We start from the raw sequence: 14,206 nt of genomic DNA on the forward strand, positions 1-14,206 counted from the left end.
CTGCCGGGAGATGCCGCAAAATGAGCCCCCTTGAGGCTTATGGCGGCAGGGCTCGGGGGAAGCAAGCTAGACTGCTGTTCTTTTGAGGGGTTATAGAGTGTTTCGAGCCCCTCCCTGTGGCATCGGTCCCATCATTGTGGGACCCAGGGGGCCGGCGCAGCGGCCCGCTGAAGCAGCCTGTCAGTCACTTCCGCATCTCGAGCTGTGTTATTAGTGACAGGCTGCTTCGGCAGGCCGCTGCGCCGGCCCCCTGGGTCCCACAACGATGGGACGGATGCCACAGGGAGGGGCTCGAAACACTCTATAACCCCTCAAAAGAACAGCAGTCTAGCTCGCTTCCCCCGAGCCCTGCCGCCATAAGCCTCAAGGGGGCTCATTTTGCGGCATCTCCCGGCGGGAGGGTGGCACCCGCACGGGACACATATCAAATGAAAGAGGGGGCGCAGGGCTATAAGAGACAGCCGGCGGAGGGAGTCGGGAGACCACCCCACTGGGGGATCCACACCCCGAAAGTGATGAAGGTGGCGCAGATAGAGCCAACAGAGCAAACAGGACAAAATAAATAGGCTGCATTATGCAGCACAGTTGAGAAAGTGCCTTATCCCATATACTGATGAAGTAAATACAGGATCTGAGAACAAAATTGCACCAGAAGACACAAACACAAAGCTCCCTTACACTGAATCAGTGCTTGGGTCCACCAAAGTCAGTATTGTCACATAAGAACATAAGAGAAGCCATGTTGGATCAGGCCAATGGCCCATCCAGTCCAACACTCTGCGTCACATAAGAACATAACAGAAGCCCTGTTGGATCAGGCCAGTGGCCCCTCCAGTCCAACACTCTGCGTCACATAAGAACATAACAGAAGCCCTGTTGGATCAGGCCAGTGGCCCCTCCAGTCCAACACTCTGTGTCACATAAGAACATAAAAGAAGCCCTGTTGCATCAGGCCAGTGGCCCCTCCAGTCCAACACTCTGTGCCACATAAAAATATAAGAGAAGCCCTGTTGCATCAGGCCAGTGGCCCCTCCAGTCCAACACTCTGTGCCACATAAAAATATAAGAGAAGCCCTGTTGCATCAGACCAATGGCTCATCCAGCCCACCACTCTGGTCACATAAGAACATAAGAGAAGCCCTGTTGCATCAGGCCAGTGGCCCCTCCAGTCCAACACTCTGTGTTACATAAGAACATAAGGAGGGAAGGAAGGGAGGAGGGAGGGAAGGAAGGAAGGAAGGAAGGAAGGAAGGAAGGAAGGAAGGAAGGAAGGAAGGAAGGAAGGAAGGAAGGAAGGAAGGAAGGAAGGAAGGGGGAGGGAGGGAAGGAAGGGGGGAGGGAGGGAAGGAAGGGGGGAGGGAGGGAAGGAAGGGGGGAGGGAGGGAAGGAAGGAAGGGAGGAGGGAGGGAAGGAAGGGGGGAGGGAGGGAAGGAAGGGGGGAGGGAGGGAAGGAAGGGGGGAGGGAGGGAAGGAAGGGGGGAGGGAGGGAAGGAAGGGGGGAGGGAGGGAAGGAAGGGGGAGGGAGGGAAGGAAGGGGGAGGGAGGGAAGGAAGGGGGGAGGGAGGGAAGGAAGGGGGGAGGGAGGGAAGGAAGGAAGGGAGGAGGGAGGGAAGGAAGGGGGGAGGGAGGGAAGGAAGGGGGGAGGGAGGGAAGGAAGGGGGAGGGAGGGAAGGAAGGGGGGAGGGAGGGAAGGAAGGGGGGAGGGAGGGAAGGAAGGGGGGAGGGAGGGAAGGAAGGAAGGGAGGAGGGAGGGAAGGAAGGAAGGGAGGAGGGAGGGAAGGAAGGAAGGGAAGAGAGTGAGGGAAGGAAGGGAGGGAAGGAAGGAAGGGAAGGGAGTGAAGGAAGGAAGGAAGGAAGGAGGGAGGGAGGGAGGAAGAAAGGAGGGAGGGAGGCTGGAGTGCCTGTCAATCTGTTGTGGGGTTACTTTGGGGAGCCTTGTTGGAACTCTTGTCATGTCTGCCCTTCTGTCCTTTAGAACCTGCCTTTGGAGACTGGGGGAGTGTCTGTGAGTGTAGGGGGGATGATTTCCTTGCTTCCAGTGTCTGGTTGGGGGAGAATTTACCCAGGTGTAGTTTTCCTATGAGTTTGGTGTCACTGGCATGTTCCTGAACCGTTCCATAGACTCCATCAGGTGGGGTAGCGGTATTGGTCTGAAGCAGCAGAACAAAGTTTGAGTCCAGTGGCACATTTATGACCAATGAAGTTTTATTCACATTACTGTAACTGCAGTAATGGAACAAAAGAGTCTATGGAACAAAATTTGAGTCCAATGGAACCTTTATAAGCTTTTGTGTGCAAGCATACTTCAACTATCTGATGAAGTGTACATGCACATGAAAGCTTATAATGTGAATAAAACTTCATTGGTAACCCCACAACAGATTGACAGGCACTCCAGCCACAGAAAACAAGCAAAGGAAGAATGTTCACAACTTTTATGCCCCACCCAAGGCTGAAATACACAGGTTGAGAGCACACCCAGCAACCATGGTGTACTCTTCTACTATGCAGAAAAATGGAAACATAGGTTGAGCCAGCCAGACCACCCCCAAGTCCTCAAAGGCAGGTTCTAAATGACAGAAAGACAGACATCCCCAGAGTTTCAACTGTGGCTTCCAAAGGAACTCCATGACAGCTTGGAACCCAGCAAGTCATGTTCACAGTGCTCCTAACTCTCTCAGGCCCAATCACATAGATCTTCAGTTCACAGCCCACCCCTAGGAGAAATTTCTAGTTATTCACCATTAGCAGAACACATTGTAAAGGTAAGAGATCACCTGTTGTGAATTGTACAAACACAATGGAAAGGGGTAGTCAAACGGGGTCTTGATTGTGTAGCATTGCATGATGGGCAAGACTCACTGGCTCATGGTCCTCTGTGAGAGGATGGAGGACCAGAGAGCCAGGTGTTGCAGCAGCCAGCTAGAGGCTACATACTCCACAAGGGAGAAGAATTGGTCATCCACAATAATAATCATGCCAACAAAGTGAGTGACTGCTTCATGGGCCCTCCACCTAGCCCTTCTGGGTGGCACTGTTGGTGACTCTGCGGGAATGACCTCTTGAAAGGTGGCCTGCCTTGATGTCCCACCAACGGTGCCCTGAGTGCAGGGAGCCTTTCTTGGAGGGATCTCCTGCTCCTCCTCTGCTTCTCCCTGCTGAGAGGGAGTGGACCTCTTTCTCCTGCTGGCCACCATTCTTTCCTCCTGCGGCAACATACTGGGGTACACCCTTTACCGGTGCCTGCAGAAGATGGAAGAGGACAAGTGTTGGGGGTTTGTACCCCTCTGGACATTGGCATGTTACAACTGATACTCTGCCACATGTAGGTCACTGGGGAGGGTGTGAAAACGTTTCCAAAGTGTGGGCTGGAAACTGGCCCAGGGTTGGAGAGGTTGGAAGGGCTATGTGCTTTCTGGTGCTGGGCTGGGAGGGGTCACAGAGAGGTGTACTTGAGGTGGAAGGAGCAACAAGAATTTGTCGTATGGAAGGGGAGGATGCCTCCCCTTTGGAATCACCTCTGTCAAAGTTCTCCTCTCCAAAGAGTGCTCGCCCACAATGAGCACCCTTTGCACCCACTTTCACCTTCATGCCTCAGAGTGCACTGACAATGAGGAGGATATGGATCCTCAGCCAAGGCACCCAGTAGCTAAGTCCCTCCAGTCAGCATGAGCAGAGAGATGGGGTGGCTCAGAGCCCTGAGTCCACCTAACACCCAAATACCAGCACAATCAGAAATAATGTATTCTGCTTTCAAAATGTTCTCTGCCTCTCTAACTGCCAACAGCCAACACAGGAGAGGGTGTAGGGTTAACTGAGGGTATATATAGCATTCTGATCCCATCACACAGAGTGGAAACTCTGTTACTGGCAGCCAGCAGTGCCTGTTAAGGTTGGGAGGGCCCTTATTGGTGCTTCTAAGTCTGGAGAAATCCAACCTCCCTTACTTTGAAATTCTGTAAGCAGTTTAATTGAGCAGAGACAGTCTCTTTGGAATTGTATACATAAACAAACCACCACGAACTGCCACAAACACCATAAAAGTTTGCAGAATGTTTGTGCCAATTGCCCTTTCAAGAGCAATGCTTTACAAAATGCAAACCAGCCAAAATTTTTGAAAAATTTCAGTCTGTGAGCCAGTTCTTCCCCATCCCTACCCAGGAATGAGACTCTGGACATTCCTAGACATACATGTTAAGTGCATCCAGGGCTAGAACATTGCTAGATACAAGATTTATCTACACAACGATTTTATCATGGCCTGTTTAAAGAACAAACAAAACAAATCAAATATGTATTGTGGGAAGGAGGCAACAGCAGCGGCGCTTTTTTAGCGGCTCACTCACCACTGCTGCCCCCAGCACTGATCATGAATGCACCGAAGGGGCATAGGAGCCACCAGCCTCCGAACAGTTTTTCCTGCTAATCGGGGGGGGGGGGGGGGAGTCGGCCTTTAAAGAGCCCGGGAGTATGGCACTTTACTGCCCGTTCCCGAGCATTAAAATTGTGAAGAAGGGAGGGAGGAAGAGGCTGGGGAGGCAAACAGGGACTTGCCTAGGTGGCAGGGTGGTGGCAGAATTCAGCACCCCTACCCTGCCGGTGCCCTAGGTGAATGCCTAGTTTGCCTAGTGGGCGGGCCGGCCGTACCTACAAGACCCGTGGTGCAGAGTGGTAAGCTGCAGTACTGCAGTCCAAGCTCTACTCATGACCTGAATTCGATCCCACAGGAAACTGGGTTTAGGTAGCCGGCTCAAAGTTGACTCAGCCTTCCATCCTTCTGAGGTCAGTAAAATGAGTACCCAGCTTGCTGGGGGGAAAGTGTAGATGACTGGGGAAGGCAATGGCAAACCACCCTGTAAAAAGTCTGCCATGAAAATGTCATGATGTGACATCACCCCAGAGTAAAAAATGACTGTGTTTGCACAGGGGACTACCTTTACCTTTTTTACAAGACCCATAAATGGTTGGATACATTCCACCATCCTATTTTTGCAAATGGCTGACTCAGATCCAGTATTGCAGATGAAAATATCACCTGTACCTCTGAATGTTCAATGAAAAAAATGTAATATAAAGATCTCAACTATAGTAAAATTAATTTTCTGGGATTATGTTTGGAATACACATCACATAACTAGAGGCAAGATTTATGAATTTAAACAAAGTTCATAATTACCTGGTTCAGTATACAGATTTGTCCAGCTTATAATGTTCAGTCATATTATTTATCAAGCACCTTTTCCTCAGTTCATTAGTTCAGAACATTAAACAAAATTCAGCACTTCTGTAGTTAAATTTTAGTAGACCAACATTCAGTAAGTACCACAAGCATAATTTTTGTGAGAGCATATACAGAAGTTCTTTAGCATTAATTCATTATTCTCAATGGAACTCCTGTCGATTGCTATGAACTATGTGACTAAAGCACATGATTAAACAGAGGGGGGGGATCTGTTTTGGCAAAAAAAAAAATGCCTCTTGTAAAAATGTACATAGTTTCTCTATATTCGGGACCTTCTCTTGCTCTTAGAGAAGGAGGGAGATGGATTTTTACATGCATGTCCATCAGGCTCTTATTATGGGATACATGCCAAGAAGATGAAACCAAACTATAATTCTCAGGAACCAATATGCATGCTTGATGCACCATGAACAAAGTTGTGCAAGATGGGAAGAAAAGTTTAGACTTGAATAAAGGAGATGTTGGCGATCCATAACTACAGTTCCAGAAGACACATTTTCTTTAAAAGCAGGGGCAGAGCATTGGCTTTGTACTGGAACCAATACACTGGTTCAGGGGGAATACACTCTTCCTTCCCACTTCCCAGACACAAGATCAGCCCCACTCCCTACATTGACTATTATTTGCCTCAGTAATGAAAAAGACAGGAAACAGCACGGGGGAGGGGATTTACCATTACACATACTTCAGTCCAAAGTATTGTCTCTAATGCCTACCAAGCTACTTCTTAACGAAAATTAAAAACACAGGCCAGTTCTACTGGTCAAGTGTTTTTCAACAACTAGCTTAGCCATTCATGAATGAATCAAGCCTGTTTGTTGGGTTATTTTTGCATATTCAGCCTGTACAATCACTGTGTTTCATTCATGCATGATAGAACACACACCAAAGAGCAGTTATAAGTGCAATATTTAAACAGCAAGAAAACTAATCAATTAGCCAGTGGTTATAAATAAATGGATACTACATTTTAAAAAATTATAACAAGGTCCATGTCATCATAGAAGTTCACTTCACGTGAGTGCTTTAATCCAACTTTATGAAAGTTGTAGTATCCCACCGCAGCCGTTCATGACCCTGGAGGAGAACCATTTTCATGGGTGCAAGAGTGACTTGCAAAGCAGAATGAAATGAACCACCATCGTTACTGCACAGCTACAAAGCCATTTGGCAGCTACTCAAGGAAGACACTGACGAGTTGAAAGAGATCCAAGGATTGGTTCACAAACTATCATGACATGGTATATTTACCTCCTAAATCTGTTTACCATGAAGTTTACAACATCCCTAAAAGAAGTCTGGAGACCCAATAACAAACCTGCAACATCTTATCTAGCAGAGTACCAAATTATAATCAAGACAGCTCATAAATACAGAGCCAATTCAAAACTAAGTATAGGGGAACTGACATATCATTAATTTACACACATCCACACACTTAAATTGATTCATTGAAAATTATTCCATCCATTCATTTTTTAGTTTATGCAGCAAAAAGCCACAGGCAAACAATGAATGGCTATCGCCTTTATGTTCGTCTTTTGAGTTTCTTAAACGCATTAGGCTAGCTAGCATTAGAAGTAAACTGCAGGACTAGACCTTCATTGTGATCCAACAAGTCAATTCTTATGAAAACATCAAGGCTGCATTGTATGGTACATAGTTTTATTTACACCAAATATTGGGTGAAAAGCACAACAGCATATTTAATGTATCCATCCCACTTAAAAATATTAAACCACAATTTACAATCCAGGATATTTTTTTTTTCCTGATAAGTTTAAGAAGCTGGGTGATTAAGAAGCTATGAATTACATAGCTACATCATTGCAAAAGCCATAACCCTACTATACACTAAAGAACTTCCAAACTGAAATCAAGATTGAAGATTTCTGGGCATTTTTATATGACAGAACCTAGTGGATGAGAAATATAGTAAAAACATTCTTGAAAGATTTCTTGAGAGACATGAGCAGTCTTAAGGGTATCAAAATTCTGTACCATAGGCTTGTATATATCATACAAAGCAAAGAGATGAAAGCTGATTGTGAGGTCAGGCAGCAATTAAACCTTGTTGTTTGGAGAATGAGGACCACCCATCAGTTCTTAAAGGGAGCCTCCTTGCTTACTAGCAGAATACACTCTGATTTACCACATACTGCACAGAATTAAAGTGGCAAGGCTTAGATCAGTCCCTCCAACCTTCTGTCATCACCTCTTCTTCTGCTCTCATTAACTGAAAACCGGAAGGCTTCTACAACTGCGCTGGATTTTTGCAGCCTCTGAAAATCCTAGTAGGTTTACATCCATTAATAAATAAGAGCAATCATTCCAAAAGAAACAAAGTCACTGGTAAAAGTGCCCTACATTGATTCAGATTTATGCAATGTAACTTTTCACTAAGTTAAAACCCAGTCCAATAGACATTGAAATCCATGAAATATTCTGTCTATATAAGTTTTTAAAAATGTTCTATATATACACCAAAATCATTTCAGAATAATCCATAACAGTACAGTATTGCAAAGCAAAGATCTTGGGGGGGGGGGGAGGATTACAACCAATGTTAATGGCGCAGAAAGTATCGTCTCTGATACACTGCATGATCCAAATGGTATTCACAGGTATATTTTCATACAATTAGCAAGCAGAATTCCCTTTGCTCTCATTTGGAAAGATAGAGCAGGGGATTAAAAAAAAAGCATGACAAATAGCAAAGAAGAGCATTCTACATTCAGTTCTGTAATTTTACAGTTTCAAAGAGTATACACGAATCTGGACTTCATGCAGGTACACAAGTACGGCCAGTTTGATTTGGCTACACATGCTAAAATGGAAACAACACTTGATCTGCTCCCTGAAATGGGTACGGCAGGCTTGTAAGACACCACTCACCTCCAGCAAATGCCAGGCATGCACTCATTTCAGCACTGCCCAGAGGAAGGCAGTGCTGAGTCCGGTGCATTCTGTGCTTGGATCTTCCTGTCCTCTCAAGGCTGCTCAGGGCCAGCAATCTTTTGAGGCTTGGAAGGGGAGAAGCTGAACTGCACACAAAACCTTGGCAGCAGCAGAAGGGAGGGGGGAATGAGGCAAGCAGAGCCAAGAGGTAGGCGACCACCCCTTAATTATTTGCAAGCTCGGCATGTGCAGATCATTCCTGAATGTTTTAATTTGTGCTGTACTGTGAGTTTGATGTGTTTTTAAAATAGAGAAAGTTATTAAAGAACTGTAGTTGTGTTCACCATTACATAACCAAAGGTCTAAGGAGAAATACTATTTTTTTAAAGACCCCACACTCATACACTGTACTACACTGCAACCCCATACTCAATACGCTTCCAAGTACACCACTAGTAACCCAATGAAAATGGCACATTACGCAGTTCAGTTTTCAGGTCTATGCCTGTCTTTCATGAGTACCATTGAAACAAGTAAGAATTTCAAGGGTAGGGTCAAGCAATAATGAAGTCACTATTTCTAACCAACTGTACAAGGGAAAGAACAATACCTGGAATTATGCCTATAAAGTCTGAATTTGCCTATAAGAGAGTGGATTTGTCACGAACAAATGCTTTGAGGATTGATTTGATCATTTTAATACTAAAGTGCAAGGAATGTAAAGACCAACATTTTAAGAAAGCTGAACAATTGAACAAGTCCTTTCTAAACAAATGGTGCAACGCCATGACTGCGTCACGATGAAAATGGTAGAAGAGCATAGCAGGAACTGGACAAGATGTATTTTAGACAGAAAAACCACCATTGTACCATCCCTCTCAAGCACATTTATGGTTTGCGATGAACTTCATGAGCCCAAGTGATTTTTTCAACCTCTTGCTCCTCAACATCTTGGAGGACAATCGACTCCATATTGGATGACATGTATTCCCTCTCTACCTGTTCTAAATTCAGATTTTGCATCTTCTGAAAAGCACAACAGCGCATTCTTTGTTCTGCCACATAAAGAAATACATGCCCAGCTGGATCAGACTTCACCAGAGAGCCCAGGATCCCGAATTTGGTCATTGCAGCTGTCATCAAGCAACTTGGACTATTATTTTCCCTCCTCTTCTCTGCATCATAATCATAAACCCTACAATACTGTAGCCTGGTTGTGAGTTAATTCTAGGCCCAGTTAACAGAATAAGCAAATAAAGTAGCAGCTGAACTGAAAGAATAAATCCCACCTATAGAACTGTAATGCCCTGAGGTGGTTGAGTGCAGATATTTTCCCCAGGTCAACCCAGCGTTGACTTGGACAGTACACACCAGCTTTTCCACCAAGGTACAGGGAAGCAAAAGACTGCAGCAGAGGAAGAATTCAACTTTCCTTAAGAGGGAGGTAATGACAACGTTTGAAGCCTGGGCAAACAGCAGTTCACATCCTAGAAGAGATGGGGGTCTTACCAAAGGATAGGGAAGGGGATAAACCTATTTGCATATGGTCCTCAGAGGCCCACTCACAGTCCCTTCCCTCGGGACACCACCAAACACATCGATCTCCGCTACACAATCTGACCCAGACAGCAGGGAATGAGGACACATTCGTGGCGGGGGGGGGGGGGGTGGCTGAAGAATGGTGAACGATTGATCAGCCAGCCTACATGTCCTCCTCCCGCCAATTAATCAATCCCCCTTTTCCTGCCCGGCCTGCCTTTTAACCCTTACACTCCCAAAAGTTCAACAGTGGCTCAAAATACATAAGAACAACCTGGCTAGATTTAACCCGGCCTAAATTTGACAGTCTCCTCCACAGATTTTGCTACTCCGGGTGATCAAACCGATCCCAACCTGCATTCCAGTGCTGGGATCCCCTTCCAGAGCTACCTCACCTGGGGCGATCGCTGGTTTACCGACTCACCCCCCCCCCCCTCACCCTACCTTGCACATCGCTGTCCCCCAACCGGGTTTTAGGTTCTTCCACTGGGAGGCCGGATCCTCCACCCTCGGGGGTTTTGCGTTTCTTCGACATCTGGACGGTATTTGAGAGTTGAGTTTTCTCCTCTTTCTCCAGGGAGATGAGTGTGTGTCGAGGGAGAGAGGGAGAAAGAGAGCACACACACACCGCCGCCGCGGATTGAAAGGAATCACTGCTTTAAAAGAGGGGAAGAGACTTTGGAGTGGCTGGAGAGCAAGTAGGAGGCAGGGACTAAGTGGAGAGATCCTACAAATCACAACCCTATCCGTGTAGCCCCACGTCTAAAGAGGGTTGCCACTTTAGAGGCGCTGCCCCTACCTCCTCGCCTCATTCAACTGGTAGGTGGAGGTGCAAAATGAAGAAAGGGGACAATTAATGGGGCCGGGGGGAGGTGTCAGATGGAGGGAACCTCTCCGCTCCTTTGCAGAAAAGCAGTACTACGCCGGTGGTGGGAGGGTGTTCAAATATATATATATATACAAAAAACTCCCCCCCCCCCCAGATTCTTGCTGATTCCAAGGGGGCGGGGAGGAAAAGGTTCCTAATGAGCCTGAAGCCAGGAAGGCCGGCGGGGCTGGGGAGAGAGAAGCCAGGCGGCGTCACCCGACCCTGCAGAAGCCGTCAGTGCTCCGAGCAGCCTGCAGGGGGGTTGTGAAGCCAACAGGGGGGCGGGCGGCTGAAGTTCGGGGGAGGAGGAACGAGCTCAGCTGTCCTCCCGGATCGGCTGGCGGGAGAGGGAGGCGGCCCTGGGCAGACGGCGGGGGAGTGGTCAGCAGCCCAGGCCGCCCCCGCCTCCTCCTCCCAGCCCGGCTCAGGTAACCGGCCGGAGCTCCTGGACGCCGATTGGGAGCTGAGCTCTGGCTGCAGTAGCAGCAGCAGGTGTTGGGCGGCGAGTGTCCCAGCAGCGGCAGCTGATGCTTGGCAGCTGGCCGGGGAGGCTCGCAAGTCCCGGCAAGGTCCCAGCAAGCCCCGCTGGGCAGTCAAGTCCGTGCAGCCCCCGGCCGCCCTTCTCCCGCCCCACACTAGTTAACCCTTTCCCTGCCCGCCTGCTTTGTTTGCGGAAGAGCCAGAGAGAGGCTCGCGGGGCTTTGCCTTCTCGTCCTGCCTGCCTGCTGGCCTGGCGCTGGTGCCGAGCTCGCCGTCCGGCCGGGCTAGTGGGATGGGCTGTTGTTCTGGGCAACTTACCCCCCGCACTACGCAGCGAGTTGGGTCTCAGCTGTTTCGCCCTCGGCGGCAACTTTGGGAGCCGGGGGGGTCCTGGGCTGAGGCGGTCCCGAAGGCCAGGCGGAACACGCGCAGCAGGGAATCAGCCAGAGGCGGCAAAGTCAAGGGCTGGAGCGGCAGGCTGTCTTGGGACCCCATCCCGGGGCTTCCGGGCTCCAACAGCACCAGCCAGAAGAGAACGACGTCTTCTGATCTTCCGGGGCTTAGGAGAGCCTCCCACAGCCTGACCAGTAGTCCTTGATGCGCGCGTCAAAAAGCCACATGCTGGCTGCATCCTTCGCCCGCCTGGTTGCACTTGAGCCTATGCAAAGCGAGAGATCCTGTCGATCACGCAGTTAGCCGCTTTCCTAATTTGTTTCCTTTTTTAGTTTTTGTTTTTCCTCCCCTAAGAAGCTATTGGGTTGTAGATCTTGTTTTGCGAGGGTGGGGGGCGCCCAAGAAGATCGGTATAGCAACGGGCTGGTGGCGCATAGGATCTCAAGGAAAGACTGTCAGGCTGCCTGGAAGTTAAAGAGTTTTCTTAAGCAAAAGGGGGCTGAGAGGGGTTGGCCGCCTCTCACGTCCAACAGGAGGCAATGACGTCTGTAGCTTCATTGCTATAACAGCGCCAAGGCTGCAATTGGCATTCATTGAAATGATAAGGGGGGCTCAGACGTAAGCAGCTTGGACCTTTCAGCAAGAGACTTTGGAAGCCGAGATGATTCGCAACTCGCCGCCCAAAACGAATGCAGGGCAATGAAAGGGGAGGAGAGGGAAGGAAAGGAGAAAGAGAGCCGGAGCTGGCAGAAGGAAGCCAGAAGAGCTTCAGCTGGGCAAGGCGATCTTCCCTGCTTCCAACCAAAACAGCAGCTGCTGGCTGACTTGCTGGGAGAGACCGAAATTGACCAGACTCCCAAAAGAAGGGGACGTAACCCCGGCTTTAGGACTGTCCTTCCCCCTCTTGGTGGTATCTCGGGTTATCGGCTCCTCCAGAGGCAAAACAATCCAACCGCTGAAGCTTCTCCCCCTATTAGGGGCAGCCGCTGCTCCTACTGAATTTGTGCCTGTCGTGCGACTCGGGCAGCTGAGACAGGGCCAAGAGCACCGGGGCAGGCAGCAGTGAGACCCCAAAGCGCTTACTCGGATAAAGTATGTGTGTGGGGGGGTGTCCCGATGTGCAGTTGCAGGATCTGCTAGCCAAATCACAAACTGGGGGCCCGCATCTTCTCACAAGCGGCAGTCCAGAACTGCCCACACGGCTGTTGCGCAAGTTCGGGTGGGAACACATTCTTGTTACCGTGTCAGAAACTGATACAGGGGAGTGGGGGAGATCTCTTTAGAAACAAAAAACCCTGCCTGAATAACCCCAAATTTTTACACTCGCTGCCATTTTTAAAGAAGCCACAACTAGAAAGAGTGAACCGAGGAGGGTAACCGGGTAACCCCCACCCCCGCACCAGCTCATCTCCAGCGAAAGTACAAGGCGCCGCCGCCGCCGCTGCTCTAGATGCTCCAGAACCCCAAGAAACTGCCTGTCAACAGCACGCCGCTCCAGGATAGGAGCAAGCCTGACCGCATCAGCACTGCCCAGCGCTCCCATTGCTCGCGGTGGAATCAAAACACACGCAAGCAGACACGCGCTCTTCGCTCCAGCACCACCACCCCCCCAAAAAAAAACAGTCGGCGCTCGGCGATTTGTTCTTGTTCTCGCTCATTCTTATGATTCAGAGACACAGTAACATTCCTCCGCGGAACGCCTGGTGGAGCAGGTACTTGGGGCTATCTGAGACCTACGTGCCTGTTCGCACATTGATCCGTGACCAACGAAACGGAGAGCCTTGGACCGGGGGGGGGGGCATGCAAGCCCTTCCTTAAGAGCTAGGTAGGAAAGGGGGGGGGAGAAAAAACTTTGGGACATTCCTCCCCCCCCCCCGTGAATACATAATAACTCAAATATAACCGAATGTTGCTATTTCATATTTTGGCCTGGTGAACTGGTAGGAGGAAAATAGAAAACTTCAGTCCTGAATAATAGGCTGCTGATCCCTGAGAAAAAGACCTAGGGAAACTGACAGACCACTTTGGGTAGCCATGAAGGAAGCATTCATGGGCGGTTCTTGTTGCCACCTAGGAAAGATGAGTGCAGGGTGGCCGGCCAAACTGAATCGGGAGCCATGTGTGGATCTTTCACATATTGGGTGGCTCTTAAAGCCCCTATCACCCCATTGGCCAGCTTGGAGAAGGCATTTCTCTCTTTAAACCACTTATCCAAACCAGCCAATGGCTTGGAGAATGCATTTAAAATTAAAGTTGCTTTATTTCAATCTCCCCCTCCCTCCCTCCCTATCTATCTCCCTCCCTCCTACTTCGCTGTTTTATGGCTCTCGAACATCTGATATTCATTTTTTGTGGCTCTCAGACATCTAACATTTATTCTGTGTGGCTCTTACATTAAGCAAGTTTGGCCACCCCTGGATTAGACTGATGGCTACCTCCAGAAGAGATCAATTCTTACTTTGAGATGGTATAGTGGCTTGCACCACTTCAGACTCTAGGTGGGGAGATGTCATTGTTGAATGTTCTGTCACATAAACTCTGCAAGTTTTTTTTTTTAAACCTGGCATATAAGAGGAAAGGATTCTTATTCAATTTTTCCATTATGTGTTAGTTTTCTTCTTGAGTGGGGCTTTTTGTGAAAGAGAGCACAAAAAACTGTGATTCCCCCATATTTTAAAGTGGTGCAATCCACTCAACTACCTGGAAACTCTTCCCTACCTTTTAGGCCAGTTGTATTCTGTAAGAGCCCTGTGGTGCAGAGTGGTAAGCTGCAGTACTGCAATCCA

General features: G+C 48.7%; 1 protein-coding gene across 4 annotated transcripts in view; it reads right to left on the reverse strand.

Annotated features, from left to right (window-relative positions):
• PDE10A (phosphodiesterase 10A) overlaps nt 1-10,290 on the reverse strand; it is a 546,650-nt gene extending 536,360 nt beyond the window's left edge. For all 4 annotated transcript variants that reach the window (XM_060242109.1, XM_060242082.1, XM_060242099.1 and 1 more), the window contains exon 1: nt 10,124-10,290. In XM_060242109.1, coding sequence (XP_060098092.1) covers nt 10,124-10,214 — 91 coding nt within the window. In that variant the 5' untranslated portion in view covers nt 10,215-10,290. The remainder of the gene's footprint in view (nt 1-10,123) is intronic.
• Nucleotides 10,291-14,206: the final 3,916 nt, after the last annotated feature.

The sequence above is a fragment of the Heteronotia binoei genome, chromosome 1, assembly GCF_032191835.1.
Source record: "Heteronotia binoei isolate CCM8104 ecotype False Entrance Well chromosome 1, APGP_CSIRO_Hbin_v1, whole genome shotgun sequence".
Taxonomy (NCBI): Eukaryota; Metazoa; Chordata; class Lepidosauria; order Squamata; family Gekkonidae; genus Heteronotia; species Heteronotia binoei.